At 44.6% G+C, this 26331-nt stretch overlaps 1 protein-coding gene across 4 annotated transcripts in view; it reads left to right on the top strand.

Annotated features, from left to right (window-relative positions):
* The window catches only part of PNPLA7 (patatin like domain 7, lysophospholipase), a 1524034-nt gene that overhangs the window by 498173 nt on the left and 999530 nt on the right, over positions 1-26331 (top strand). For all 4 annotated transcript variants that reach the window (XM_078642105.1, XM_078642108.1, XM_078642106.1 and 1 more), the window contains one exon: positions 9992-10123. In XM_078642105.1, coding sequence (XP_078498231.1) covers positions 9992-10123 — 132 coding nt within the window. The remainder of the gene's footprint in view (positions 1-9991; positions 10124-26331) is intronic.

The raw sequence follows: 26331 nt of genomic DNA, 5'->3' as shown, positions 1-26331 counted from the left end.
TCTTCTCAATGACTTTGGAAGGAAAAGGGAGGAGTGAGATGGGGCGGAAGTTCTTGAGGTTGGTGGGGTCCGCTGTCGGTTTCTTCAGGAGGGCGCTGAGCTCGGCATGCTTCCAGCTCTCCGGGAAGGTGGCGGTGTTGAAGGAGATGTTGATGATGTCCCGGAGTTTGGGTGCGATGACGGAGTTGGCCTTGTTGAAGACGTGGTGGGGGCAGGGGTCGGTTGGGGATCCGGAGAGGATGGTGTTCATCGTGCGGGTGGTGTCTTCGGTGCTGACTGGGGTCCAGGCGCATAGGGTGGTGGTGGGGGGCGTTGGTTCGGTGGTGGGGTGCGTGGTTGGTGCGCCGAAGCTGTTGTGTATGTCGGCGATCTTGCGGTGGAAGAAGGAGGCGAGTGAGTCGCAGAGATCTTGTGAGGGAGTGATGTCGTTGTTTCCGGCGCTGGGGTTGGGGATATTCCTAAGTCTTGCTCATGGAGACCCTATGTTTTCAGCAAAGGGCCCTAAATTCTCTGGTGTTTCTGCACTTATCCATATGGCATGTAGGCAGACCTTCCAGCTGATGCACAAATAACCATAACTTGATACATTCTGCCAATGGTGAGAGGGGGGTGATGGGTGGCCACTGCTTCTCCAGTGCCTTGCGGTGTTTAGCCACTGGCAGTCCAATCCCCACTAGTGTTTTGTAACAGGCCGTGCCTTCCTAGCTATCCATCAACCCCAAGATCATCACCTTGGGGTCAAGTTTCACTGGGTGACCCACCACCGCTATCCGTTCTCTCCGAACTTGTTGCCGGTAGGTACATGTTACCAGACAAGTCCATACTGCATATAGGAAGCTGCTACCTTCCTCTTCACCTCACTTCATGGGCAGCAGGGGGAGGGTGATCCGCCCATACTCCACAGCCTAATTAGTTGGTAATACACCCTATGAATTTACTTGATTTGTATTACTCGCCGACACAAGGTAATGGCCAGGGTGTGAGGGGCCATCGTTGCCTATACCCATTCATCGTCCTCAAGGTGACCCACAATCCTCTCAGATCTTCATTGTAGTAACAAAGGATCTAGTGCATTTAGCAACAGAGAGTTATATGTTCTAGAGATCCCTCCTTTCCCCAATTGCACCATGGGTATTTTGATCTCCATTGAGTTATATTCACGAGCCCGCACCAGCTGTTGTTATATGGCTCCAACATGTCAGGGCTGCAAGTGCTTTAAAAAATTGAGTGCTATTGAGCATGAACTTGCAAGGTAATTGCTCAAATGTTTTAATGTGGCTTGTTGTCCATGCATCCGCCTAGTAAGTAATGCCAGTGAGATCCCACAAGTGAAAGCCATTCCCAGCAACTACTTGTGGGACCCACGTTCTTTGCCCCAGTGGAGTTTCATTAGTAAGTTTGTCTTGCTGTTGGATGTGTTTGAGGGGAGCATTGCAGCATAGTTGCATGGTTTTAGAAATAGGTGGGAGGGCATGCCGGATGGGTGTGCCATACTGTACAGCTAGTGCTTAACTTGTAAAAGAATGAATGCCAGTGCCCTAAGCTCCACTTAGAAGCCCACAGCCGGTACAATGGTAGGCTGTCCTAAATCCACCTTATGCCTCTTTATTCCACTAACAGACATTCCCTGCCCATGAATCTGGCTCATGCAGATTACTGTTTTCTCCTCTTGTGACGGTTTTCCGTCTTTCTCTTCCTCCATCTTTCTGTTTTGTCTGTTTTTCTCTCTTGTTCTTGTAATGTCTTTTTTTAACACTTATTTTTATTGGCATTTGTGAAATAATCATTAAACAGTATTACAATACGTTGCAGGTTTTTCACCCCCTTCCACTTGGAATGCGGTTTATGTCTTCATCCACATTCGCAGACCCCTGTTGTATTTCTACAGTGTTTGCAGGTGTGTCCCAGGTCGTTTAATCAACTCTATGAGGCTAGTCTGCTTGGATGGCGCCTTCTTCACAGCAATTCTCCGGTCAACTAGACTGGGTTATTTCCCCATGTGGTCAATTCCTCTTGGGTGGAGGTGGGGGCATTTGCATTTCCTCACTGTGATTGCATGCTGATCGGATATTACCAGATACGCAATGCTTTAGTAACTATCCAAAACCATAACTTTCTAACTTTCATCTCTGGGGGATTACATGTCTCTTATGTTGTTGTTGGGAATCAGTGGAGTCAATACTCCGTTGGGTGGGTGGTGATGAGGCCACTCAAGTCTATCCAGCGCCCAGCGACCCAGGATCTAACCCATCACCATTTAGGATGGGGCATCCCTAATGACACATCCCTCCACCCAGCGCCCGTCAAACCAGGCATCCCACTCCACCATATCCACCCAATGAGTCATCCTAATCATTCAGTCTGCCTGGCCCTGTCCTCACCGACGTTGCGAGTTCCTTTCATTTGTGTCACGGCATCTGAAGGCTGCTCCCATATATCCACTACCTCCGACTAGATGCCTGCTATAGGTCTCCTGAGTATGCCCCTGACCTCCTCCCTTTTTAGAGCTCTCTCCTCTGCTCGAGCTCACATCGTCACATTCCTAATCCAGGTCTCCACCTTAGTTCCCACCATCAACTTCCAAGCCATAGCTATTCGTTTATTTGCTAAGGTTAGTGCCAAGTCAAGGAATCTGTTCCTGACCTTCTTAGGTTGGGTCTGGGGAAGGTACCTACATTGCATACCTCTGTCATTCTCCAGTGTGCCATTCAGGGTTGTGTGAAGCTTTGAAAGGACCGTCCCTCTGTATGCCTGCAGCTGTGTGCACCCCCATGTCATATACCTGAAGTCCCCCATAAATAGTTCTGATTTTGCATGGTTACTAGTGTGTCCCGTGTGTGTAGTTGTACTGTATGTACTTAAGGCATGTGTTGAGTGACACCTTCTGTGGGTGCGCCAGCTTTTGGCTGCATTCAGTGTCAGGCATATCTCGTCCTAACTCTGTATTCCAGTACCTCCTAAGGGCTTCCAAAGGTTTCCTAACCCTAGTGTTCAGTGCGTTGTAGAACCATGTAATCAAATGTCTCCCTATGCCCATCGTCAGTAGTAGTTGAAATATATGGTTTGTGGATTCTGCGCCTCCCTGTCCCCATAGTTAGCGGGTACATGAAAGTACCTCATACGTGAGGAATTGGGCCGCTGGTGATGTGGTTTGTTCCATCAGGTCTGACAGTGTATGAATTCCAATTTAAGAGTTGGCAACATCTTAACGAATCACAATTTGAAATTGCGCATATATACCGATTTGGTATTAGGAAGGAGCGTATTAATGACTTCCCTTTATAATACCGAATCGCAGCGGTATACAGGAATGTTTTGTGAGCATAATGCGGTTTCAAAACATTCACATTTTAGCATCTACTTCAAGTAGTTGGTACCCTATTCGCAAATGGGAAGGAGTTCCCAAGGGACCCCCTTCCCCTTTGTGAATGTTCGTAAAAGAAAATCTAAGACAAGGCACTGTTCCCAAGGACCACTGCCAGCTCTTGAAAAAATGAAAAGAAAACTTCATTTTTCTTTTTTAAATGCAACCCGTTTTCCCTTAAGAAAAAAGGAAAAAAATGATTGCTTTATTTAAAAGCAATCACAGACATGGTGGTCTGCTGACCCCAGCAGGCCACCATCTCTGTGATTTTAGAGATTCCTAATAGGTCACAAATTGTGACTGACCTCATTAATATTAATGCGGTAGATCGATTTGCGACCCATTATAAAATGCTAAATGAAACTCATGGAGTTTCATACATTCAAATAGCGATTACCTAATTGTGATTAACTGAGAATCGCTATTCGGTAATCACTATTTGGAATAATGAAACTTGTGGCCCAGGATCTTTGTCTCAGCTAAGCAATACATTTGCCACTTTTATTTAAGAGATCTTTGCATATTTTAGGAGCAAAGAGAACTCTGTTACTGAATCAGACATCAGAAAGTCAGACCAGGTGTTTATCTGTATTGAAGAAGCATTTAAGATGTGGAGTGTCTTCCATTGGATCATGTTATACATTGTGTTCTGTCATAAGTCTGTTGGAAGACTATTTTGAAAGTTTAGAGCTTGTACCACAAGATTATTAGCAACATCAGCAATTCTTAGGAACAATTCCCACCAGAATTTCATCCAAAAGCGATATTCATAAAAAAGGGTACTTGATCTTGATTTTCTTGCATTTTTCTGATTCCATTAGGCCAGATATGGAATTATCCAATCGCAAAAGAGGTTCAATTCTCAGCTGAATCAGTTCAGCACCTATTTTTTCCACATCAGCCTACGTCCTTAATGTCCATGTCCATTCATAGTGGATGTATTGTTATCATTGGGAAGACTATATCTACATCTAAATATGCAGCGATGGAGAGGAACATTTTAGTGGGTTGCATGACATTACAACGCATGCTAATACATTGCATGCCATTACATCGCGGTTTTTACAACGCAAGTCGTTACAACGACCTGCGTTGGAGGGCGCTGGACTTAGGAGTAGTATAATTTACTATTCCAACTCCAGTCTACATACAGTAGGGAAGGTGTTGGATAGTAAATTATACTATTCCTTGTCCTAGAGCGCCATCCAGCGCAAGTCGTTGTAACGACTTGCATTCTAAAAACCGGTATGTAATGGCATCGCGATGTAACGACCGCGTTGTAAATGACGTTTCCCTTTTAGTGCATACTCTCTTGTTAGTGGGATGACCAAAGGAGTGCAAGCTTTACATCCCTCTGCTAAATTAACATGTTATGGAGGATTGAAGAAGTGTATAGAGAGCTGGGCTCTGCTCATTTGGAAGTTAATCTAATATCTGCAGCTGTTTCACACTTGCTACAAATTGTCTTTTTCTTAGCTGAAGGTAGACCACACTAAAAAAAAATTTAAGTCTACTCAAAGGCTGTTTTCAATTTTCTTCGGAGCCAAGAACCGGGTTCCATTTTTTTTCTGGCAGATTGTGACCAGGTTTTTTAAAGGGCTTCATAATTCAAATGCCACAGCACTCTTTGTTGTGCTTATGTAGCACCTCAAAATGGTCCTCCATGTGTACCAATTAATCTATGTTCTATTTGACTATTAACTTTGAAGACCGCATTCCTTATTGGTGATTACATGATCTAGTTGAGCCGGGTGGGTGGAGAGTTCTTTCTGTAAAACCTTTTTTTTTCCAGGCTTCTTTCCTGACAAACTCTTTCTACCGAGCATGGTCTCTAGAATCTGTATTACAGTCAAGATACCTTTTCCGCCTTCTCATTCACTATGAAGATGATTTTTGTAAACTTGAGTTCACTTAGTTCTGTGTATCTATATTGAGAGAAGCAAAAACAGAGATGACGAACGATGCAGACTTGTGTTTTACATGCAAAGGAAAATGCTGTGATGAACCAATTTGCATTGTTCCTCTTTTGCATTTAAATGCTTTGTTCACTGCCAGAAAAGCAACCTTCAATCGGAGTCCATTATGCGAGAGGCAGATCAGCTGCTCTCTTCTAGCTCTTTTGAGAAGAGAGTCTGTTACTGAGTTCTGTCAAGCTACAACTTGGTTATTAACTTTATTCGATCACCAGTCATTACTGTTTTGATTCTTATGTGAGTACAAAGGCTCGGTTTAGTAGAACATGTCTGCATTGGTTTTGATCAGTGATAAAAATCAGAACCCCCTGACAGATGTGATGAAGAACGCCTGCTTGCAGTGTCATTATCTTCCGCATTATCAGTCTGCCGTCATCGAGCGGAACTCATAATCAAATCTTTTGCTGGAATACTGACTATCAACATCAAGTATCCATCAAAGTTGTAGCATCTACTTGGGAATTCCTTGGATATCACACAGATCGAGCTTTGTTACCATTTATGAAGCCTATCATTTGTACATCTAAACATCACTGAAGAAAGAATAGTTTAAGCAGTTGACCCAAGACCTTGTTACTAATATTTCGAGATATAAAGAAGTATACAAATTGTTTTGTACATAGGTGAAATCATCACTATGACATTGGTTGTCTATTAATGACTAGACTATGAATTGATAGATGGGCATAATATTTTAGATTACTCATAGGATAGCACATTGGTATAGATGAATCATAGTTCTCTTTTTAAAAAAAAAATGTTATTGAGTTTTCATGAAATATTGCAATACATGAATAACAAACATTACCAGCATGTCAATCATTGCACATTAAGTGGTACAGTGTGCAGCACGTTACATTTCCCATCGTATTGTCCAAGATCATATAACCATGTTGTGTGGGGAAACCATGAGTACAGTTTATACATCAGTTGTTAACAAATCAGGGTGGCTATTGAGATAGATAGTGAAAGGTTCCCAAAACTTAGATGGTTTTGATGAGGTGGGTAGTTCCTACAATATACAAAGTCCATTATCCATTGTATACAAAGTCCATTATTCATTGCCTTAGAGTAGGCGATTTTTTGCTGTCCCAATGGATCGCCACTTTGCGTTTCGCAAGGAGCAGTGCTATGACCGCAAATTTTTTCTTTGCACATTTCAATAGTAATACATAACTCAACAGGCGCAACTGCAGTGTGCATATTAGTTGATAGTTCAAAATCTTACCCAGAAGATCTATCACCTGTGCCCAATATGTTTGTACCTGTGCACATCCCCAGACCAGGTGAACAAAGTCAGCCTGTTCCTGTTTGCATCGTTTACAAATTGCGGTATCTCGTAAACCATATTTGTAAAAAAAAAATCGGGGTGTGATAGACTTGATGTAGGTATTTGTAATGGATAAGGCGTAAATTCCTGTTGGGAGTGAGTAAATCTGTTAATGCACAGCACGCCTGCCAGTCCTCTTCAGTCAGCAAGCTGAGTATCCAACAATGAGTTACATTTTTCACAAGCTTCTACCGTACCCTCCCGAATTTCTGATTGCATGGCCCTGCTACCTCTGTCTTGAGTGGCCGACAGGAAGGGTGTTATGCGTTGCCAAACGCATATTTGGGCCATAAAGGGGAAGTTTCTTTGCCATTTGGCCAAGTTTTAGCCACGCGTGTGATGTAGTGTGAATTGTGTTAATCTGCTGCCTGGCTAAGTGTGGTCTATTGTGTGTCAGAATGGCAGCAAGGTTAATAGGGTTGGCTTCTTCATCTTCTACTGCTATGTGCAGTATATATTTGATTGGATGATACCAATAATGGGCGTATTGGCCTTGCGCACATAAATAATACAAAAACAAATTAGGGACCGCAAATCAGCCTGATGCATATGGCAAAGTCAGTGTGTGTAGGCTTATTCGCGCTTGTTTGCCTGCCCATATTCATTTTGTCCGAAGTTTTTTAATTCTATATTTGATAATAAAAAAGTCTTTTCTTTTTATGTGTGTGTGTCTTGGCTTTCATATCTACGTACACATATATGTGTAGTGAATCATAGACTGCCTAGGGTTTTTTCATACATTGCATTGGTTTTTGTCATTAATTAGCACGCTTATCTACCTTAATCACTGTCCCTTCTATTGAGGTTGCTGTGAACATCTGGAAATAGAGGCATTGATTAGAAGACGTTACTTAATTTCAGTAATACTTTAGGAAATGTATTCTGACCTCCCTACAGATACCTCTTAGTCCCACTTACGTCCTCTCTTTTTAGAGTGTGTTAAGTCTTTGGCAATGCCTTTTTTGTTTACCAAATACATAGATTTGTTCTTCATTTGTCCCGGCCTCTGCATGGTGAATTGCTAGAACTGATGTCACCATTATGGACCCAGATTATCAATCCTGTGGACACCGTCTACCACATCTGGCTGGCACAATATGCAAAAGAGGTGAATAACTAAATCAACCTCTGGATTCCTTTTGTATTGTCAGAGTACTTCAAGATATGATCATAAATTTGCTGAAAGATGAGCATTCATCAGAAAAATGAATAGTACACAGCATGGTCTTTATGGCTGGTTCTCACATTACCTGCATGTTCTGCTGGGGGGATTTCAATCCAGCTAGGTCCTTAAGTTCGATCCATAAATCCAGCTATTTTTACAGAGAACGTGACTTTGTCAATTTCAAAGTAGGATCATTACTTTGTGAATGTCAAAAGTAGGATAATTACCAAGAACCTATGAAATATGTGACAGGATATGGGCTTTTGCATCGGGATCAGAGAGATTCTGGAGCATGTGTAATACCTGTTTAGCATTATCTGTTTACATCTGTGGTTGTGGCCTTCCTATGGCAGGCCCTTCAATACTCATTTATTGGGAAAACCCTTCTTATACAAGTACTTGCTAGTACCTTGAAAAAGGTGGGTTATTGCTAACGTTATTATACTACTCCATTGAGATTAACCTGCCTCAGCCCACTACTGAACAAACATGGAGAACAGGGCCCAATTCTTAATGGAGGGTATTTCCTGGGTTTAGCCTTGATGCTCTTGATTGCATTTAACAGTCTATACCTGTCAAATCAATAAACCTTACAGAATGTGACTGTGCAATCCTTTTGTGGTTATTGAGATCTCTATGCGCAGTCTGCCTCCGTAACAGCCCCTTAAGGCATAGGAAATAGTCTAAAGCAGTCACCTTCCTTACTGTTTGATAAGGAAGTATTCACATGCAGGAGCAGAAACCTTGTCCTTAGGGCACCTGAACTCTTCAGTAAGTCATGTTATGACTTAACAAATTGGGAGAATATTGGAAAATGGCCCTAGTTTATTCCTCTGCTGGCAGAAGTAGAATGTCTTATTTGTCATTCAGAAGCATTAGACGGCCTTCAAGCAGCTTCAGATTACCGAAGATTTGGTTGAAACCACAGTCCAGACTCAGTGTAAATACAGAGGCACACCCACACATTATCCATTCACACTGAGATAATAATGTCATGGTCCTACCATTTGAAAGTAAGTTATATCCTGCAACAGCTGACTTCTTGGAAAACTGAATAGTAGGAGTGATATTTGGCACGTCCTTCATTGTTGGTATTATTGGCACCCAAGAACATATTCACCCTTGCAGGCATGTAAAAGCATTGAAGGTGAGATCTTATGTAAAAGAGAAAGAACAGGTTTACTGTACTTCTTCCAGGAGGCCCAACCTTGGACGGTAACCCAAGCCTATTGCCCAATCTGTCTATGCCTCTGATGCCTCAAAATAGCTCTCCCTTCTGGGACTGCAACTCCTTTATTTTCACCTCTCATTGAGAAAACGTCCCTGGTAGGAGAGGGACTTCTTACCTTTCCCTGATAATGGTAACTCATCAACCACAGCCATTCATTCATGTTCAAGAAAGTATCATTCTCCTAGATGCAAGTGGAGGCTGTTGGTTTAATACTAGGGTGATATTATTTAACAGATTTGTAAATTAGCTAATGCAAAAAAACAAAGTATTATAGATAAAGAAGTAATTCACTTGAGGCAAATATGGCTGTTGAAAAATAATTTGGATATCACAGTTCCAGGTAAAGTGATGCATGCAGTCCATTGTAACTCCTCAATAAGAACTGCAAAGGTGTAATTTATATGGTATTTGGAATTTACTTTAATATTAAAAAAATAACCTTTTCCCAAAATTGCCATTACTGGGGCTCAGTTTGGCCATGCTGTTTTGCAGCAGTTTTTAAACCAGTTGTCTTACCTGGTCTTCACTGGTTTTGAAATGTGTTCATCTTGTAAACAATTCAGATGGCGAATTTGCAGGGGACTCGACTATGGAATATGCTCCAAGTTTAACTAATTTTTGGCTAACTTTAAATACCTGCCCCCTTAGATGCTGCTGACCTCAAAACGAATTATAGTAGTTGAAGCCATGTTGCAGTTGCAGGATTTAGACTGATAGCCTGAATATTTTTGCCAAATGTATACTGGGCAAATTAATTGTAATTGTGACTAAAACTTCCAAAATGGGTAACAAGCATTGCAGGTAAGCAACTTGTTTTCCTGGATACACAGAATGTACAGAATTCAGTCAGGTGTTTTGCTTGATCTTTTTTTAAATGAAACTAAATTAAGTTGATTTGTCTGTTTCACATCTTGTTTTATTACTGCAGGATTATGAGGGAAAAACCAAGTGTTGTCCTCGGCGTGGCTCACACAGTGGTTAAGAGAATGTCTTCGTTCGTGAGGCAGATTGACTTTGCTCTGGATTGGATGGAAGTGGAGGCAGGTCGTGCAGTTTACAGGTGAGCACTGAGTCTTAGGATGACAGAAATTCAGATTTGTATTGTCGTGGAGAAAATAGAGCCTCGCATACAGGTAATGTTAATCTTAAGTTTACTCATGGGCTTTACAGCATTTTGCATAGAGTTACATGTGATAGCCATTTCAAGTTTCCAGAATGACTATGAACATTTAAGCATATGGTACTTATACATCCCACACTCTCTACCTCTAGATGATAGGAAGGCCTTTACCTAATTGAGAGGGGAAGGGAAGGGGTAAAGAGAGAATTTTAAGTCAGGAAAGTTAAGAATTGGGAAACCTGGGACTAGGTCCTGCTCTCCATAGACCAACTACTTTCTGCTCAAATAAGCCTCTTTTCCCAAACTGAGATTGTTGAGTATTTGGCATGACAGGCTTTCTGTGTGTATATATGTGTGTGTGTATGCTTATGTATGTTCAGTTCAGATTTACTAATGTTTAGACTCAAGTCTTTAAAACATAAATACAAAACGATTTAGATTTACATTAACATTAAAAGTAACTTTTTCTAATACAGATTCAGTCTTTTGTCCTACCCAAGGCCTGGGCCACAATATTTAAGTAGACATCAATAAAACACTTCTTCTCTCAGGGTTCCTACATTTGTGGACAATACATATTTTTAAAAATCATGCCAAGGCAAAAGCAACATCTAAAAATGTCCTATTCAACAAAAGTGTATTATTGCGATGTTCTATACCATACTTAAAAAGCATTTAAAAATGGAACGACAAGGCCTATAAACGTGACGAAAATCAATTAAAAAATGCACATTAAAATTCTGAAATTTCATTCTACATGTGCAATTATTCATCCATATCCAAAAAAGTTTTAAATTCCTCCAAAACCGAACATTCAAAGCCACCCGACATTTTAAGAGAAGTGAACGTGTAAATTGGCATCAGGGAAAGCAGCTATATAGGGAAACACTCTTCTATTTTCCCATGAATCTTAATTATAACTTGCAGAGTATTTCTTCCCCACATACTTCATGTCAGCCAATATAGACTGGCCAAATGTACCTTGGCCTTCGAGAGGAGTGAAGCCTGGGTCACCTTAATTGTTTTCATTTTTAAGGCCCCAGCAATGATGCCTAATCTCTTCCTGACCTGCACTGCCCACTTTAGCTCACTTCTACCTATTTCGGTAGCACAGAGAACTGCTATCTTACTCCAGTATTGGAGCTTTCATAGATTCACATACCTGAATCATTCCCCGTCGTCGAGACGGGAGTCTCCGGTACATAAAAAAAGGAATGCTTAGTTGTATAGCAAACTGAAAAGAGGCCTAGGCCTATTTCCCTTTTGCAACCATAACATTCGTTATGTAAAAGGACCAAACTTCTCCCTGAACCAATCAGAACTCCTCACCCTCTAGAACCCTCCTGAGAGAACCTTTTGTCCCTCAGATTTTCTAATGCACGTTGTGCTAGGGAGTCTCCTTTGAGCTCTGCTCAAATTCTACAGTTTCTACTCCATTTGGTTTGGATTTGAGAGTTTCTTCTTTTCATTTACTAATTTGGATTACTGCCTACTAATTTTCCATTTCCTGAGAATGGCTGACAAGGAGAAAAAGGGTTTATTCAGAGCCTGTGCGACCTATTCTAAGAAAAGGCTCTATACAGACGACCCTCATAAGGATTGCATCTACTGCCTTTATTCAGACCATCAGGCAAAGGAGTGCAAGGTATGTCGTACCTTTTCAAATAAACTTTGAGGGATCGTGAAGGAAGGCTTTTACTATGGCTTCAAAAGCTGAAGGCCAGAAAAGGAGTCATGTCTAGTGACAGTGATGAGGCGTCTTCAACTTCTAGGAGATCTCAAATAAGAAGCAGATCTCCTCAGGCTCATACCTCAGGGGAACGACCTGAGAAGTCCCTTAAAAAGACCACCCTAGGGTCTTCTGGGCGCAGTCCCTCTAAATCTCCTCCAACTAAGGAAAAGGAGAGCAAGGGTCATGCTTCAGGGGTAAAACATACCAAAAGGACAAGCTCAGAGCCCTCAAAATCACCCCCTAAGATCAAACATTCATTCAAGAAGCCAGCCTCTACACCTCCTGAGGAAAAATTGGAGAGATCTACATCGTCGAAGGGCGCGTCGACGAAGAAAATGGCATCGTCGACGACGAAAACTGGGGTAAAACTTACTTCTAAGCCTTTATCGCTGACGGCGGTGGTACCGTCGACAGTGTCGAGGCCTAGATCTGTGACTACGATGGCATCGACGATGACAACGGAGATGATCCCTTCGTCGACGCCGACAACAACGGGATCGTCGACGCTGACAGTAACAGCAACGTCGACGGCAGCTTTGACGACAATAATTTAGTCGTCGGTTTCGACGGCGAGAAAAACTCCCAGAAAAACGGGTATTTGCCAGGAAGAGGACAATTACCCTGGAACTTACCTCTCCAAGTAAAGTGACACCTCTGGTACTATCTCACCTGTTGGAGGAGGAAGAGTCAGAGGAAGAGGAGGATGATGGCAGCCCTTTTGGCTATGCCAGTAGCACGTCGCAGCAACACGTGAAGTGCCAAGAGGGTGACTCAGAGGATGAATATGAAGGGTATTTGGATCGTCCCCAGCAACACTATCGCCAGGAGTATCAGGAGGAGATGGTGAGCGTTCCGTCGTCATTGCTAAAGGATCTGCAGTTTATGCTGGAGGATTATAAAAAAGAGGCATCCTGTACCTCATACCTCACAGGACATACCAGTGGCTACGCCTCAACCACGTTCTTTTCCAAGTACTCCAGTGCGAAGGCGAGAGATTTTAACAGAGCCCTTGCCTAGATCACCACTACCAAGGTCTCAGCAAGAACCAGTGACCACGGATGATGATCAGGAATAGGGAGAGATAACGGACCCTAGCATGGAGTGGGATGATTATCTCATTCCGTCTCCTTCATCTCCTTCATCGAAGCCTGTCGATTCACCACGAAGGATATAGGTGGGTTTCATAATTTAATGGAGAGAGCTACAAACAGATTTGCTCTCACCATGTCATCTGACAAGACAGAATGTTTCTTCTACGACTTCAAGCAGCCATATCGCAAGGCAGTTCGGTCTCTCCCAATTGTCAGTCATCTATGGGAAGAAGGCCTAAAGGTCATGGAGACACTGGCAACGGTCACTCCATTACTCGCCAGACTAGACAAAAAGTATAAAGCGCCTTCGGATGCTCCAGCTTATCTTCTAGGCCACCCCAAGCCGGACTCGGTTATAACCCCGGTGGCTCAGCAGAAATCAAGGAATCCATCAGCTCCTATTAGGACACCTCCTGACAGAGAGGGCAGGCGGTTGGACAATGCGGGAAAGAGGTTTTCCTCCATGTCTGCCCTTCTAGTTAGAGCGGCGAATGCCCTGGCTATTCTGGGCAGGTACGATAGGCAGATGTGGTGTACCTCTCGCCTTATATAGACCGCATTCCAGAAGCTGATAGACAGGAGGCCAAGAAGATTCTCCAAGAAGGGGAAAGGACTTTGGCTAAAGTCATTGATTGCGCCATGAACATCGCGACCACGGCCTTCAGATCTTTGGGAGGAGCAGCAGTGCTACGCCGGCAAGGATGGCTGAGAGCAACAGCGTTTAGGCCGGAAGTCCAGAATAAAATCTTGGATCTTCCTTCAATGGAGAGGATTTATTCGGTAAACATATTGTCGAGGTACTACAAAGTATCAAAAAAGATACTGATACTGCAAAATCATTAGGAACACTGCAATATCGGAAGGTTCCTTTTCGAGGCTCTCAAGGTAGAGGCCAATCGTCTTATAGAGGAGGATACCAGCAAGGCAGGTTCTCTTTTTACTCCACCTCATCTCAGCCCTACTGTCAGCAGTATTCGCAACGTCAATCAGGAGGCTACACAAAGTCTACTCCTAGAGGTAGAGGAGGTCGTCGGGGGAAGGACAACACCCGATGACAATGACAACCTTCAGGATCTGACTACACCTATCCCTCTGACGTCACATGTTCCCCTGGGTGGAAAAATTGCTTATTATCTCCAAAATAGGCAACGAATAACTACGGACCAATGAGTCCTCAACATAATACAATTCGGATACACCTTAGAACTTCTACAAACGCCTCCTTGTACACCGCTGAAACATCAAAAGGTCAAGCTTACATCAGATGCGTCGGGAGATTCGGACAATGCTCCGAAAGGGATCAATAGAACCGGTACCGAACTCCCAGAGGGGAAGGGGATTTTACTCCAGGTTTTTTCTAGTCAAGAAAAATGTTCTCCAAAAGTGTCCTATTCTGGACCTCAGATCCCTAAACACCTATCTCAAGAAGCAATCTTTCAGAATGGTTTCCCTACAAGACATCCTTCTGCTAATAGACCCAGGAGATCATATGACCACATTAGACCTTCAGGATGCTTACTTTCACATCCCCATCCATCCTTCCCACAGGCAGTACCTTCGGTTTGTGGTAGCTGGAGAACATTACCAATTCAAGGTACTGCAGTTCGGCCTGAAATCAGCCCCGAGAATTTTTACAAAATGCCTGGCTCCAGTGGCAGCTGTTCTAAGGAAACAGAAACATCAAGTATTTCCTTACCTCGACAACTGGTTGATCAAAGCACCATCGGCCCGATCGTTAACTGCGGTGTGCGTGGAGTTGTTTGCCAGGTTAGGTCTGACTTTAAACAAAGAAAAGTCATTCCTTCAGCCGACACAAAACATAACCTTCTTAGGAGCAATACTGGACACAGAGGTAAACAAAGCGTTCCCCTCCAGAGAAAGGCAGCTGAAAATAATATCTCTATTCCAGGACTTTACAAAAAGAAAGTGTCTTTCAATACGCAACAGCAGAGAACAGGAAATGCCGGTTCTTAGCAAGCTGGCTTCCCCAACGGAGATCTTGGGGGAATGTGTTTTTGATGGCATGGTCAGGCGTCTTTGCCTATGCCTTTCCTCCAAATCCCCTCCTGCCACGCATTCTCACGAAGATGAAAAAGGAGCCATGCAAGATAATCCTGATAGCCCCATGGTGGCCCAGGCAACACTGGTTCACGGAGCTTCTGGTACTGTCGGAGGTCCACCCGATTCGCCTCCAGCCAATAACGCGCTTCTGACGATGTCTCGGGGACAAGTGCTCCATCCGGACCCGAGATCATTACACTTAGCCGCCTGGCTCCTGAACACTGTGAATTTCAACGTCTGAAGATCTCAGAGGAATGCAGAGACATCCTATCGAGAGCCAGAGCAGATAGTATGAACAAAACTTATAGGATGAAATGGAAAAGATTCCTTTTCTTGTGCCAAAGATGTAACATTCATCCTCTGACTTCGGCAGCGCATGAGATTATTCCATACATTTTACTTTTAGCAAAGTCAGGTTTGGCTCATGCATCTATAAAGTTACATTTAGCCGCAATTTCACGCTACAGAAGGACTGCCTCAGGACCGTCTCTATGGTCAGCAAGAATCATTAAACAATTCCTGAGGGGATTGTTCAGAGTTTTTCCTCCAGTAAAGCCTCCACCATCTCTCTGGCACTTGAACATTGTTCTTTCTCAATTAATGAAACAGCCCTTCAAGCCAATACACAGGGCAGACCTTAAATTCCTATTGTGGAAAGTGGCGCTTCTCATCACGCTCACGTCAGCCAGGAGAGTGGGGGAATTACAGGCTCTCACGATTCAAGACCCTTTCTTACAATTTAAGGAGGACAGAATGATTCTCAGAACTAACCCGAAGTTTATTCCAAATGTACCAACAGACTTTCATTTGAATGAGCCACTAATTCTAAAACGATTCTTTCCTCAGCCAACAACAGCGGCGGAAAGAATTCTCCACTCGCTGGATGTCCAGCACTGCCTCAAATTCTATTTACAAAAGGCTAGACCCTTCCGCAAGTCTTCACAACTTTTTGTCGCCTTCAGCGCGCCCACGAAGGGCTTCCCTTTGTCAAAATGTGGAATTGCCAGATGGATTTTGTCATCAGGTAGCTGGAAAGCCTCTGAATGCACAAGTTCGTGCTCATTCGGCAAGAGCAGTGTCCACCTCCACGGCTTTGTTTGCGGTGTGCCGATCCAGGATATCTGCAGAGCAGCGACCTGGAAGAATACGCGCTCCTTCACCAGGCATTACTGCTTGGATGCAGCCGCGGAGAGAGATGTGGCAGTGGGAGAAGTGGTGCTGAGAAACCTTATCCAGTAACGGTGAGCACTCTTTTACATCCCTCCGTCCTTGTTTATTGGTTACAGATGCACATTTTATTTATTGTTATGGTTGGTGACCGTGGTTGCAACACTAATACGCAGAATTCTAAGTTCAATATGTATAGGAAGATGACGTCTTAACTAACTATACTAGATCTGCATTTGATCTGAAAAAAAATGTGCTTTATGCTACTGCTCGCTATTCTGATTCAGGCATGTGACTCTATGAAAGCTCCAATACTGGAGTAAGAAAACAAGTTACTTACCTGTAACTGTAGTTCTCCAGTATTGGAAGCTTTCATAGATTCACATGCAACCCACCCTCCCCCCCTAAGAAGCTCACCTCGTATTTAGCACAAAAGGTGTTTATGGCACAAGTGTGCGAAAATCTGAGGGGCAAAATGTTCTCTCAGGAGTTTTCTAGAGGGTGAGGAGCTCTGATTGGTTCAGGGAGAAGTTTGGTCTCTTTTACATAACGAAGATTATGGGTTGCAAAAGGGAAATAGGCCTAGGCATCTTTTCAGATTGCTATACTACTAAGCATTGCTTTTTTATGTACCGGAGACTCCCGTCTCGACGACAGGGAATGATTCAGGCATGTGAATCTATGAAATCTTCCAATATTGGAGATCTACAGTTACAGGTAAGTAACTTGTTTTCTTCTGAGCCTCTGAGGACCAGAGTTTATCCCAGAATCTCAGGGTTTTTTTGGGCCAAGAAATTCCAGGTCTGGAAATCCCCTTCAAGTCTTATTGCCGGGCCCATCGCAGATATGGGGAGACCAAACAATTTTTTCAGGCACTTACTCTCGCATCTCTCCCAGCTTCCCGCCATACTTAAGGACAATAACTCGGCCCCATAAAGACATTGGGTGGGAACCATTGCACTATATGCTGTTAAAAAGGAAGACCAGAAGAGACCACCAGAATTATTCCTAAAGCAGACTAGAACCCCTAGATTTGCATCTGCCTGTGTCTCAACCAGTTCTTTATGTAGGGCCCAGCTGAGCATTTTTGTAAAACTCATACCTCAATATTTATATGTAGACATCACCTCCACTATCTTATTTCCCAAAGTTCTTTTTTTCTCCCAAAATGAATTATTTTGTTTTTACCCATATTCACCTTTAACCTAGTTACCTTAACAGTACCTATTGAATTTATTCAGTGTCCTCTGTAGGCTAATTTGGGTCAGGTCAAGAGTCGCAAGGTCATCTGCACAAAGTATGCAAGGCATATGTTCACCCCTCATTTTCTAGAATGACTGTGTAGCGGCCAGCACAGTGAAAGGTCTGCAAGGAACAAGGAACACAGTGTGGGGCCAAAACGCAACCCTGTCTTAACCTGGTGCCTAGAGATATCCTTTATAAGAGGTACCCATCCATGTCAAGCTCAATCTGGGCCCAGTTTTGGGAATGAAGTTCCTGCAAGATTGGCAATAAACATAGGGGAATACCCTGTTGTCGTAGTTTAGACCAAAGCAAACTGCGATCTATCCAATCAAAAGCCAAACTAAAATCAACGAAACAACAAAATAAACTCCTTGTAGAGTCCATTGCCTTTTGGATCAGGGGTCGCAAACTAAAACAATGATCTATTGTTGAGTGCCCGCATTTAAAACCCCCTGGTTCCATTCGTATTAGTTCATTAAAAACAATCCAATTCTTTAAAGAGATAAGGATGACCTTTGAATTCAGTTTTGCACCCACATCTAGTAAGCTTATCAAAAGATAGTTACCAGGTATATCCTTCCTCCCTTTTTTATGGATCGGTTGGATTACTGCACCCTTCCAACTAAGTGGGAATATATCCAACTTAGTTATGGCTAAAAAAACCTTTGAAAGGAAAGTTGCCCACCAAAGAGGGTTAGTCTTAATCACAATTGCGGGGAGATTATCTGGCCCGGCTGCTTAAGTCCGATTTAAAGAGGTTATTAACTTGATCATAAATTGGACGGAGAAGTACTCCGATGCCTCCTCCTCCAATCTGTTCTTGGAACTATGCATCTTACCGGAGGTGTCTCATTTCCACATCCCTTCTTGACTAACTTCCAAAATGTCCTCATGCCCTTACCCTGGAGGGGGCTAATCATGAAGTCTCAATTTGATTGGTAATAGGCCTGCTTCTTAGCCCTAACCAATGACTCATACCCCCTTTTTTAGGATTATAGCTTTCAAGAGTAATCCTAAGCCCTTCCTGCTTTCCTTAACTCCTCCCTAACCTGCTAGCACTCCTTATCAAACCACAGCTGCTTTGGGGACCAACTAGACTTTTTCTCTCTTGCTTCCTTTTTACATAGCTGTACTATTGGGGTCAAACGCTTAACTACATTGGTTCACGGTCTAAGCTTACCACTCCAAGACTTTCATCCTTGTACTCCTCTCAAGAGCCAATTCGCTAAGGATTTGAGACTACGTCAGTTGGGTCATGTACCTTGTTGTTAGACGTTTTGTGAAGGCAACTTCCATCAGTTTCACCCACTCCCATACTAATACGTCTATGGCAGTAACAGTTTTCAAAACCCAATGATCACTGACTCTGATTCTTAAACCTCAAAGCCTTTACAGAGGTCAAAAAACCATGCATGTATAAACATATAGTCTATTGGACAGTGTTGGTTCCCATGCAGATACGTTTAGGCTGCCTGTGAATCCCCCTGAAAACGTCCATTTAAACAGAGAAAACTTAACTCAGAAAGAAATTGCGTACATTCCCCCTCTAACTTAGATTGAGCTCACTTTGGTATGATTGCCTTTGGGATACCGTAGGATTCTATCATATCTGAGGCTCCCATGTCTACTTTCCCTGGGGCCAAATGGAAGTTGAATCCCCTAAAAGGCGAACATTATGTCAGACCCACCAGGTCACTCTGAACAACCTCCCACACCTCCTTCTGCGCCGCTACGTGGTTTATGAAGACAGTAGCAATTGTAAGGCTATTTGGCTGCAGGCAGTCATCATACAGATCCAAGCAGCAAGCCAAAAGCCACTCAATACTAGTCTAGATAATTCATGCACCTTTACTACATTTAGTTGAGATTAATGTCATAAGGCCACCTCTTATCCATCCGGGACCTATTTTATTTCCTCCTTTAGTAAACTGTATAATTGGCGAGTTGGATCACCCGCTAACCAGGCCTCCTCGAAGCAAATTATCTCATCTTCCTCCCATATTTGGAAAGAGCTGTTGTTTTTATTAAGTTCCACAATCCATGAGCATTCCTGGATATGACCCCCAAGCAGGCAGGTACGGCTATTACCTAGTCCACCAGGCCCTCCACTGCCCTCCCCCATCCCCCCAAGATAAAACTCTCTCCCTACCAATGCTTAGATACGTCTATTGCAAAGTGGAATTTGTTTAATCCCTCCATTTCTTGGGAAGGGTAGAATAAAGTACCTCGATTATACCCCACCATTTGGGAGCAGGCAGGGTTTCCTTCCCACCAATTAGCAAATGTATTTGTTCATGATTTAAGCCGGCATGATTTATCAGGAGGGCTGATCTGTACAGAAAGTCTCTATCTCAGATATTGGGACATTTCTTAAACCAAGTCTATTAAGCCCATTATTAGCCTCTCATACCAGGTTCACAAATACTGGAGAGCTAAAAATAATTTCTATAACTTCTCTACCCACTTTGAATTGAATGAAGGCCATGTATTCTATATCCTTTGATGTGGCTACCTCCAATTCCTTACAGGGCGAAAATGCCTTTAATAAGCTTGACCTGTTCAATGGCTTCCATTTATTTGCTTTCCTTCTTTTTTGGGTCACCTCCAAATACACATGTTTTACCCTGGGTTCAATCTGAGGGGACTGTACCCGATAACGGGTTAAAACTACCTCAAATTGAGAAAATCTGGCCGTGCATGGCCCTCAGGAGGCTTAAGACTTCTTACTCAGTGCTTGGGGGTCATTATTATTTAGTGGTTTGTTTGGTATTATCTCTACTCTTGGGCCGTAAGCCCTCCTGTGATTATGACAACCCCCGTCATGTTACATTTAGACCTTGTAATCATCCCTTTCTTCCCTGAATCTATCCCACTGGGGGTTCATTTTTTCTTTGTCGGGTGAACCTTTTCTGGTCTTAAGTTAACCTCCGCTTTCGTGGGGGGCTTCTTAACTTTGGACCCAATGTTCTTCTTTCACTCCCTGTTTGTAGAACCAACTGCCAGCCCATACCCCACCCGTTACTTCCTCTTCCCCTCTTTGAGCCAGAGGCATCTAATTTCTCCCTGCTTCGAAGACAACCACCCTTACCAGCGAGGGCATGGAAGAATTAATTGCTCTTAATTCTCAGAGTATATCCTTTAACAGTCCAGCCTCTACTTTCAGTGACTCATTTGCAACAAGGGAGGCTTCAAACAAACCATATAGAGTGTTTTGTTTTAAAAGACAATAACTAATCGACATTTACTACGGAAGTAGCCGGAGACGCTTGGACCCCATCCTGGGATATCTGGTTAGTCATATCTGAAATACCTGTTAGCGCACTCCTCACCTGGCCATTTCTATATTCTTCCCTACTTACCCACCCCAATCTCCGGCCTCCGCCCCCTCCCCAGAACAAGCAAAGCTCAACTCAGTGGGTTGGAACAAACAAGGAGAGGAGTAAAGTTGAGGATGTATTACAAGTGAGCTTCCAAACAGTTCCAGAGTTTCCTTTTCCTGAATCTTAAACAGCTCTTGGGGACCAATCACAGAGGAAACTGCTTGATCCACCTTTGCTGAATCCTGCGATGCAAGGGGCTTAAAATGCTTCCCCATAAAATTCATTATTGATACCGCCAAAGATTTTGCTGTTGTATGTTTCAGCTGCAGGAGTACAATCGCCTCCAACTTGAATTACTTCATCAGAAATGACTTCATCATGGAAGTGGGACTCAAAAGCTAGCGAATCTCCAGCTATAGATGTATTTATCTTCATCCCTCCTACCTGTTTGCATTGTGCAATTCCTGCAGGTTTTTGGCCTTTTATCCAACTGGTTGTGGTAGTTGACCGGTAAATGTGCCGCACAGGTGACTGTCTTTCCTCTTTCTATCACGTCACCTCCAAATCTCAGCAATTTCGTTAGTCCCCCTACCCTTTCTATCGCCTCCACGCTAGCCTGCTTGCTTACTTTCTGTTTCTTTCCTTTACATCAGGTTGTATGCAACAAATGGTTCCAAACTCCAGTCTAGTCTTAGGACAACATTGGACCTTAAATGATTTAGGCAGTTTGCAAGGTCTTAGCGGGGGAAATCCCTGGAATACACCTTTGAGCACTGTTTAATACCGGTCCAGTCCTCCATTCCCTGCTGCGCTGATAATGGCCTACTCCCTGTCTGCTCCTTCTGTGGGGACCGGCACCACCAACTCCTTCTCTGGGCGACAGAGTCCGACAGCTATTGGCGGTTTGTAGCTCACACAAGGGCTGCCATAGAGATAGACGGTAATTTCTGGCCAAGGCAGGTCGATCTGGCTACGGGGCGTTATTGCCCACTCACCACGCTAAAGGGGTTTGAGCTGAGTTCAAGCATCCTATGCACACTTAATCCAATTCTTTTTGGATATTTCTGCAGCAGTAGGCCCTCAAGAAGATTATCAGCCAAGGAGATTGTCAGTCCGTTTATGGTAGGTAAGGTGACTGAGGGAGTGCGTCATGTGGGGACCCACAGGTGAAGCAAGCTGCAACGGCCTAGCACCGCCCGCTTCCACCCTGCTGGGGGGCAACCACGACCCTAGGACATTGCCTGCACCCTTCCTCTGCCGCACCTGTCCTCCTAGATCCCAAAGTGCGCTACCAATAACTCTCTCCACTCGGCTCCTTCGTACTCTGCCCTGAGGTTGTTGTTGTGTCTTGCTGAAATTCGGGAGGGCACAGGGATCAGGAGCCGGGAGTTGCAAATCACTGGGAGTCTCACCAGCGTCCTTCCGCGTGTGTGCATCCTCACCGCCCACTGGCTACAGGGCTTTGATTTTGCCAGGTGCCTCTATCACTTCTTAGCAGGGGGCCACGCTGGTGGCATGTTCAAAGGCTTTTGGACAGTGCACTAAGGGACCCGAGGCCACAGGGACGCAATCGGCCAATTTTGGTGGCTTACAGCGTGGGAAGCAGAATGATGAATGTGGAGGGGGGGCGCGTGGGGTCCGGTGGGATGAGCGGAGTTATTTACCGATAGCTAGGCTTGCTCCCCCACGAATCCTGCTAACGGCTCTCGCAGCTGCTTGTCCGCTACAGCTGCTTCCGCTAACTGGTATGCTCCTCCTCCTCTCCTTACCTCACACTGATACCTGCTTCCTTCGGTCGCTGCTCCGAAAGGTCTCTAAAACCACCTAATATATATATATATATATATATATATATATATATATATATATATATATGTGTGTGTGTTTGTGTGTGTGTGTGTGTGTGTGTGTGTGTGTGTATGTATGTTCGTAACGTGTAGCTATAGATACACATGCTTTGCATACTCCCGCCCTCTAGTGTTGGTTATGCGCATGGGTATCGACTTCATGGTTAGATTGTTTTCTTCTGCTATCTAGTTTGGATGTGCTTATCTAGTGCTCTGAGTCAACGCCGCTTGGCGATCTTCATCGAGGCCTCTCGAGCTCGCTGCTCAGTCATTCAGTGGACTTTCATTTCTTCTTAATGTTGTGTGTTAGACCTGTCAGCCCTTTGGGTGGTCCCTCCTATTTATTTATTTATTTTGTTCCCTTCTCACCTCCTAACTTTCTTTTATTTTTTTGTGTCCACTAAAATTTATGGTGTTGTCCTTGGAGCTCTGGGTGCCTAGTTATTTTTTTACACCATGAGGGGCACAGGTGTTCTTTTAAAATGGAGGTGGTAGAGAGGAAACCAATTACAAAATGGTGGCTGCCAACTGTCAAAGACTTTTACCTCAGGGACTGGCCCATAGACTAGTTAGAGGAATCTAGAACCTTCTCGCCCCTTCCAGTGAACTGGACCTAGGGTATATAAGGCCAGAACCTGGGCGGCCATTTTGTCACCTAAGAGCCAGTTGGAGTGCAGGCTATGGCGCTATGGGGTTAGGACACTCAGAGGGTTGACTTCTTACTTTAAGGGTTGCTTCCTTACTGCTGTCACCGCCCCTCTAACCATAGACCTGGCCCTACTTATTTACACTCTGATGAACCTGGACATAGGGTCCACACGAATCAAGAGGAACTGACCCCTGACACTGGGGTGAATCTGTGAGACCACTGGAAAGGGGTTAAGCTGAGCGGAGGGAACTTTACACCCTTATCTATCCCAAATCCAGCCTACTCCCATACCCCCCCTGTCTCCTCTCACCTGTGCCGTGAAGCGCTGCCGGGAAGTCGTCTTCCCTCTCCAGAGACTTATTGGTGGGTAGCGTGGTCACTGTGGTGAGGGCAGCCTGGACTGCGGTTGTGACGCGGGCGATGTCCCAGGAGGTTGTGAAGGCTCCCTACTGGAGGGTAGAGGGAAGAGCCGGTGAAAGAGGTGTCCGGGAGCCGCCGCTGCTTTGAGGCGGAACAAGCGGCGGGGTGAAGCGGTAGTGACCCATGTTGGCGCAGGCCCTGTAGAGGGTTAGACACTACTCCCAGGGGGCGTCGTAGCATCGAGGAGATAGCTGCTGGCAGGTGGGTCCGGAGGAGGGCCTGCCGGCTGCCTGAGGAAAAAGGCGGTGCCGCGCTGGAGTCACTGTTCACCCGCGCAGGCCCAGTAGCGCGGATCTTCAGCGAACCGACGGAATTGCTCTTAATTCTCAGAGTATATCCTTTAACAGTCCAGCCTCTACTTTCAGTGACTCATTTGCAACAAGGGAGGCTTCAAACAAACCATATAGAGTGTTTTGTTTTAAAAGACAATAACTAATCGACATTTACTACGGAAGTAGCCGGAGACGCTTGGACCCCATCCTGGGATATCTGGTTAGTCATATCTGAAATACCTGTTAGCGCACTCCTCACCTGGCCATTTCTATATTCTTCCCTACTTACCCACCCCAATCTCCGGCCTCCGCCCCCTCCCCAGAACAAGCAAAGCTCAACTCAGTGGGTTGGAACAAACAAGGAGAGGAGTAAAGTTGAGGATGTATTACAAGTGAGCTTCCAAACAGTTCCAGAGTTTCCTTTTCCTGAATCTTAAACAGCTCTTGGGGACCAATCACAGAGGAAACTGCTTGATCCACCTTTGCTGAATCCTGCGATGCAAGGGGCTTAAAATGCTTCCCCATAAAATTCATTATTGATACCGCCAAAGATTTTGCTGTTGTATGTTTCAGCTGCAGGAGTACAATCGCCTCCAACTTGAATTACTTCATCAGAAATGACTTCATCATGGAAGTGGGACTCAAAAGCTAGCGAATCTCCAGCTATAGATGTATTTATCTTCATCCCTCCTACCTGTTTGCATTGTGCAATTCCTGCAGGTTTTTGGCCTTTTATCCAACTGGTTGTGGTAGTTGACCGGTAAATGTGCCGCACAGGTGACTGTCTTTCCTCTTTCTATCACGTCACCTCCAAATCTCAGCAATTTCGTTAGTCCCCCTACCCTTTCTATCGCCTCCACGCTAGCCTGCTTGCTTACTTTCTGTTTCTTTCCTTTACATCAGGTTGTATGCAACAAATGGTTCCAAACTCCAGTCTAGTCTTAGGACAACATTGGACCTTAAATGATTTAGGCAGTTTGCAAGGTCTTAGCGGGGGAAATCCCTGGAATACACCTTTGAGCACTGTTTAATACCGGTCCAGTCCTCCATTCCCTGCTGCGCTGATAATGGCCTACTCCCTGTCTGCTCCTTCTGTGGGGACCGGCACCACCAACTCCTTCTCTGGGCGACAGAGTCCGACAGCTATTGGCGGTTTGTAGCTCACACAAGGGCTGCCATAGAGATAGACGGTAATTTCTGGCCAAGGCAGGTCGATCTGGCTACGGGGCGTTATTGCCCACTCACCACGCTAAAGGGGTTTGAGCTGAGTTCAAGCATCCTATGCACACTTAATCCAATTCTTTTTGGATATTTCTGCAGCAGTAGGCCCTCAAGAAGATTATCAGCCAAGGAGATTGTCAGTCCGTTTATGGTAGGTAAGGTGACTGAGGGAGTGCGTCATGTGGGGACCCACAGGTGAAGCAAGCTGCAACGGCCTAGCACCGCCCGCTTCCACCCTGCTGGGGGGCAACCACGACCCTAGGACATTGCCTGCACCCTTCCTCTGCCGCACCTGTCCTCCTAGATCCCAAAGTGCGCTACCAATAACTCTCTCCACTCGGCTCCTTCGTACTCTGCCCTGAGGTTGTTGTTGTGTCTTGCTGAAATTCGGGAGGGCACAGGGATCAGGAGCCGGGAGTTGCAAATCACTGGGAGTCTCACCAGCGTCCTTCCGCGTGTGTGCATCCTCACCGCCCACTGGCTACAGGGCTTTGATTTTGCCAGGTGCCTCTATCACTTCTTAGCAGGGGGCCACGCTGGTGGCATGTTCAAAGGCTTTTGGACAGTGCACTAAGGGACCCGAGGCCACAGGGACGCAATCGGCCAATTTTGGTGGCTTACAGCGTGGGAAGCAGAATGATGAATGTGGAGGGGGGGCGCGTGGGGTCCGGTGGGATGAGCGGAGTTATTTACCGATAGCTAGGCTTGCTCCCCCACGAATCCTGCTAACGGCTCTCGCAGCTGCTTGTCCGCTACAGCTGCTTCCGCTAACTGGTATGCTCCTCCTCCTCTCCTTACCTCACACTGATACCTGCTTCCTTCGGTCGCTGCTCCGAAAGGTCTCTAAAACCACCTAATATATATATATATATATATATATATATATATATATATGTGTGTGTGTTTGTGTGTGTGTGTGTGTGTGTGTGTGTGTGTGTGTATGTATGTTCGTAACGTGTAGCTATAGATACACATGCTTTGCATACTCCCGCCCTCTAGTGTTGGTTATGCGCATGGGTATCGACTTCATGGTTAGATTGTTTTCTTCTGCTATCTAGTTTGGATGTGCTTATCTAGTGCTCTGAGTCAACGCCGCTTGGCGATCTTCATCGAGGCCTCTCGA

The sequence above is a fragment of the Lissotriton helveticus genome, chromosome 5_1 (genome assembly GCF_964261635.1).
Source record: "Lissotriton helveticus chromosome 5_1, aLisHel1.1, whole genome shotgun sequence".
Lineage (NCBI taxonomy): Eukaryota > Metazoa > Chordata > Amphibia > Caudata > Salamandridae > Lissotriton > Lissotriton helveticus.
Note: the sequence above shows the minus strand (reverse complement) of the source record. Positions and strands in the feature narration are given on the sequence as shown.